Source organism: Eptatretus burgeri, chromosome 17, assembly GCF_056783735.1.
Source record: "Eptatretus burgeri isolate ZD-2024b chromosome 17, Ebu_testis_v1, whole genome shotgun sequence".
Lineage (NCBI taxonomy): Eukaryota > Metazoa > Chordata > Myxini > Myxiniformes > Myxinidae > Eptatretus > Eptatretus burgeri.
The window spans coordinates 15,862,908-15,868,907 of NC_140977.1; the positions used below are offsets into that span (position 1 = coordinate 15,862,908).

The 6,000-nt window shown below is 41.5% G+C and overlaps 1 protein-coding gene across 5 annotated transcripts in view; it reads left to right on the forward strand.

The window, feature by feature from the left end:
• The window catches only part of LOC147009390 (uncharacterized), a 234,976-nt gene that overhangs the window by 191,493 nt on the left and 37,483 nt on the right, over positions 1-6,000 (forward strand). For all 5 annotated transcript variants that reach the window (XM_085861914.1, XM_085861917.1, XM_085861916.1 and 2 more), the window contains exon 4: positions 4,244-4,354. In XM_085861914.1, the coding sequence (XP_085718040.1) occupies positions 4,244-4,354 (111 nt within the window). The remainder of the gene's footprint in view (positions 1-4,243; positions 4,355-6,000) is intronic.

Below are 6,000 nucleotides of genomic sequence, written 5' to 3' on the forward strand. Positions count from 1 at the left end.
ATTACTCGATATGGTATCTAAGATTTCAAAATTTGACCTTGGGGTCAAAAACTTTCGACCTCCAGCGCTAACCATGAAGGTCAAGTCCGATCGCCACCAAAAATTAATTAGCTGAGCGCCAGACCATGAACTATATTCCCATGAAGTTTGAAGACTATCTGATCAAAATTACTAAAAAAAATAAGGGTTTCGTCGACCCCTGATTTGTGACCTTGATCTTTGACCTTGACCTTGAAAATTTTATGCGCTGAAAGGGACCTCTATAGGACTCTGATATGCGAAGTTAGAAAAATTTCCAATGATAACTGTGCTCGGCAGAGTGATCGATACGTGATTACAGACAAAAAAAAAATACAAGCTGACTAACATATGTTGCAAAAACTTCATTTTGGCAAGATAAAAATGCCCGAATTAAAGCCTTGTATATCGAAGCAGGGATGAGTGGGGGGGAAGTGATTGAACAAACAGGATAAAAGTGAAATAGCCTTTCATCTAGGAAGGAGTGGAACAGAGTCTAAACAATGTTGGTTCCAGTCAGCAAGGCCCAAGTACAGACAATCAGAAAAGAGCACAAGCAGCCCTCCAAGGTCCCACAGTGTTTGTAAGTACAGACAGTTACACAGATCAAGGGAGTGAATCATTACTTCGGCATGTTCTCAGCGTTTATGAAGAACAACATTGCATTCTGACTGGCACTCCTCACAAGACCACGGAAGCTTTTACAATGCGTCGACACAAAAAGCCATGCATTATATTCATTAAATTTATGAATGAAATAAGAAATATCTAAAGCTATGTTTAATCATGTACTAATTGATATACTTAAGTCTTCCTGGAACTTATGCAACATTTCCAGTTGTTAGAACGTTTTAATCAAAAATGACAAATCAATATCAACTGAAGGCAGATGTATGTTTTACAGAAAACGAATGTAACAGAATACATGGATAATTATGTTTACAATGGAATCATCTCAACTGAAGTTCAATTACTATTTTTGTGAGTGAGTGACAATGTCTTGATTCATGCACACCAATAACAAATGCTTAAAGAGGAAATCAACTTTGGCAGATGCCAGGGTAGAGGGTGGAGTCATCAGCAAACAGATAATGAGGATTTTCCAGTCAAAAAGAATGTTGGCGAAGAATAGGACTGGACCCAACACACTGCATTGGGGTGCTTCATTCTTGACAGGGAGAGGAGATAAAAGGATTCTGTCAGGAGGCAGGTGTTTGCTTTGAGAGTAGAGGAAGTCGGTAAGCCCTGTGTGGAGGTAGCCCTGGATGCTATAGGAAGAGAGTTTGAAGAGTAAGGTGGTGTGCTCGGCTGGATGAAAAGCTCAAGATGTATCTCGAGAGACGGGTATAATCTCTTGTGTGATATTGAGGACCTCCATCCTGAGTTGGAAGAGCAGAAGTAGCGTGTTCAGGTTCGAGTGACCAGTCTGAATCTGAACTTTTAAACGATTTTCTGTCTTTTTTGACGTGCTTGTATCCTCCAGCGCAAGAAAATTCCACTTGTTCAGCCAACTGCACGCGTTGCTCTGTATTTTGCGCTATGGGTCTTATCCTCCAGTGAAAGACTTTCTCTCGTGAGGTCGACTGCATGCACTGAAACGGCCACGCGGTATAATTAGTAAAACCGTAGCATGATGGTGGATTATTCAGACATGCACATTCACCTCCTCTCATTCTCACTTCTATTCAGGCAGGAAGTCTTGGGAGATAATTAGTCTCCAGTGCTCTCATGCTGTTGTTTGGGAGTCTGAGACCGGTACAATTCACATGTATTCAAAGGTCAACTAACATCTCTCACCTGTCATTTAAGGAAACGACCAATTAGCTGACATCTCATCAATCATTCCCAGCTGTGACTAGGATGAGATTGTTAATCAACACTCTGCGTTTGAAAGCTGTCAAGGAAAGCTGAATGAAGCAACCAAGATAAGCTACCCAAGATAGGTCCTTTGTTGTTTCCAGCTCTTCCTGAACTCTTCAACAGCTGCAGCCATTTTGAGGGAGCAGAAGTATGAAACCCCCAATGCTACAACCTCACCTCAGCCGCTGGACTGGTTTCATTACTTATTGGCGAAGGGTCAGCAACAACGTAGATGAAACGCTGTTCTGTGGAAGAACTCGGGAATGTCAATCATAGTTTTATTTTATAACACTTGGCTCTTGGTTTGCCGCATTGTTGAAACTCTAAGTAACAGAGTGACATTGTTGAAATAAAAAAAATTGTTTATGGTTCTGGGATAAACTTACCTCTACTTTGTGAAAGACACCATGGATTCTCCAATGAGTATCTGCAGAAAGTTTTGTACGAATGAAAAACAAGCTGGATGAAGCTGAGAATACCTCCTCGTCTTCCTGTTTGCTCATTTGTTCTCCTTAGGTGTATTTTTGTTAAATCTTATAAATTACAATGTTAAAGTTTATCAACTTAATTATGTACACTTAAATTTTAAAATCGCAGTATATCAGTTTGCATAATTATCACTGAAGAATTATACCTGCACGAGCTGAGAAAACCCACCATAAAAAGTCTCTGTTGTGGTCGTAGTACGCTTTTGAGATTTCCTAGTATTTTTGAAGTATAAATTTGGTTTTGTGGGGTTTTTTTTTCCACTGTGCATGAGCACCTGTGCACCAGTTATGTGAAACCATGGATATAGTGTCAGAAATCATTGTATCGTGCATTGCTTCTTATTGGCTGTCTAATTTTTTGAGAGAGTGCAATGACCCTTTTGATCACGCTGAGACTCCATCTCAGAGAAGACGTGCACTGAGGTTTCCATCATGTGAGGTTATTTACAAAATGTATCTAATCTGAAAAAGAAACGAGCAGAATAATGGAAGCAGGTCAAACAGGAATATGAACTTTAGAAAAAGATAAGGAAGTGTCGACCGTAATGAGAGAGAGAGTTCCTGTGGCTTGGTTATGAGGAAGATTGGGACGTGATGTTCTACAAGGTGTACAGGGAGGATGTGAGAGGATTGGAAGCAAAATGTTTCACACCGGGTGAACCAACTTCACGAAGTGTAATGTACAAAAGCACCAGGAAAGTGAAAATCACCAGCACGCAATGGCAAAGAAGAAAACTGGAGAGGCAGAGCCTGGAACATCGAAAGAAGGAAAAATGATTACAAAAGTGGATGAATGAACAAACAGTGCACAAACTGAAGTATCTATTCCAAAACGCTCATGTGATAGCAAGAAACTGCCATCCAAATTATTTTGCTGTGACTTCATGGATATATTATTGACTAGCAGATGGTAGTGCTCTGTGATTTACGAATTGTGAGGTTGCTGATATAAAAAGTGCTGAAATTTGATCTGTCTTGAGAAATAGTAATTTAAACATTCATACTGATTTTTATGAACTCATTCATCATCAAATAAGATGCGGGCCACCAAAATATCTTCTTAGGTGGCCCGGCAAACCACCAAAAAAAAGAGTTAAGCGTCACCACTGATAGCAGACGGGACATGGTTTATATTCATCCAAGGGTCGGCAAAGGATGCACGGATGAATTCAATGCATGTGAAAAACCAGGATGGCAGTTAATAGTGGGTCGAGGTTTGAACTGCAACTTGTTGGCCCAAAGATGTGTGTATCTTCTCCGGTATCTTGCAGGTTCAGTTCTTCAATACAATTGCTCATCAATAGATGATTTTTCCAAACCTACTCCTGAGCTTTTCTCCACTTGCTGACTGTTTTGATCCTTTCCACTCCCCTTATCATATGGTCACATCTCTACGTTTTGGTTTATTCATTCCCTTCTCTGCATTTGTCAATCTGTTAATGTGCTACTCTTTCTCGTTTAGTTTTCCATGAGGGTTGACTTTTGAGACAAAAAAAAAAACTCGTCCCATGTTTGATCACAATTGTGGTTAATTTGCCAATCAATGCAGGTTTGGGAGAAAACCTTCCCTATTTAAGGTTCTCTACATTTTACTTGCCTTCTTTATTTTGTTAGTTTTGATTTTTGGTGGTGGTGAAATTCCCTCTGAAGTTGTGGTTGGGTCAGAAGTATCTCGTAACATTTAGGCAGTTTGTTCCGAACGTGATGCTTGAATATCATAATTATTTGACACGACACTGTTCCCGTGGGGAAATATATATTTTTTCTTTCTTCAAGGAAGAACTCGTCTGATTTTAATGCAACATTTATTTAGCTATTTTAATAGTATGGAATGTGACGCAAGACTGTCTGCATTGAATCAAAGTTACTTTTTCCAGATTTATTTGTGAAAGTGGAAGTGAAAACCGAGCACGACACTGATGACCACCTGGATCGACTAGAACCAAATGACTGTGAAGCTTCTTTCTTCAAGAGCCATCCCACTGAAGGTTTCTGTCAATGCTGACACATGTTTCAGAAATTTTGATGATGTACTCTGTTGTGAAGAAAAAAATAACCTACGTTTTGATTTAATTGCTTTCACAAATAACCACGATGGTAGATCAACATCCATTGTCCCTTTCATCATTCGGTGAAATATTTTAGGCAACAATAATGTACGTTGATTTATCCTGTCATCCTAAATTTGTACGATCGTCAATTCTAATTGAGCTTTAATTGGACACTTATTGTTAATTTATTTTACAAGTTTAGATGTGAACTTGGCTCATGGAATTGTGGGGTGACAGAAAAAAATTAATGGAAACAAATTGACAAAATTTTGGATCTCTTCAATTTCCAGGATATTTTCACTTCATTTTTGCGATCTTGGTGTTTAGTCATTTTCTTGATTTATGTGTTGCTTCGGCCAAAATCGCTGGGTACTGACGTGTGTGTGTGTGTGTGTGTGTGTGTGTGTGTGTGTGTGTGTGTGTGTGTGTGTGTGTGTGTGTGTGTGTGTGTGTGTGTGTGTGTGTGTGTGTGTGTGTGTGTGTGCAGTCATAAGGCATAACATATTTTCGTGGGGGTGGCTGGGTTCGAATCCCGCTCCTGACAGCAGTTGTCACAGGGATGCTGGGGTTTGAATCCCACTACCTAAATTTGTGGTAGCCAGGCAGTTAACACCAACCAACCTCCTGGGACAGTAGAGCAGTCTTTATTCTGAGGAGGCGGACACGCTCTTTGACCTTGATTTCAGCGTGCGCTCAAAGGGTATGGCATATGGCAACACCGCTGTATGGGGGAAGAGAACAGAGCCCAGTGAGGGCAATAGCGGACGTGGAAGGAATACTCGGAATGGAACGAAAGGAGGATTACGGAGGATGGACAGCACGAGGGGGTTTGATCCACGAACCCCCACTACAAATACACGAAATTTGGTTTCTTTAAAAGGGAATACATTTGATGAACCACAAATATTAAAATGACAATAATGAAGATGAAATAAATGTAAACAATAACTTCTATGATCGAGACATCACACACACAGACAAAGGGTAACAAATGAAAATAAACCCCCCCTTTTTAAATACACTGGTACTCAGCCTGGCCAAGGGCTGGCCCTCGTTGATCTCGTAATGGGGAGCTTTGTCCGGCACGTGTACTTGCAAGCAAAATGGCACCGTCTCTTGTCGAGTCTGGGAGGAAGGCGCCGCCACTATCCACGTGCAAACGCAGGCAGAATGGCGCTTCACTTGGAGCAGCTTTCCACATGTAGGTTTACGGACGTGCCAGCCTTCCTCTTCCTGAACAGGTATCACACCTGCCTCGTGCGGTCCTCACACTAACCTCACGTGCGTGTCCCGCCGAACAAGATGGGAGCTCTCCATACTCCACACGTGCAAATCTGGTCAGCACCTCCTCGATCGGCCTTGCTCAATCTGCCCTGCTCGATCTGCTGTCTCTGAAGCCCCCTCGCTAAGCACACTGCGCCTTCGATCTTCCTCTTTTTATCACCCTCTCTGTTCTCTGCCCCTGGGGCGTGGCCTACTCGCCTCCAAACCCGGGAAGGTGGGGCTTCTGTTGTTGTTTCAGGAACTCGGTCCCCAGCTTATGGCCTGGCTTGGAAGATTCAAAACATTGGGAAAATCAGAGG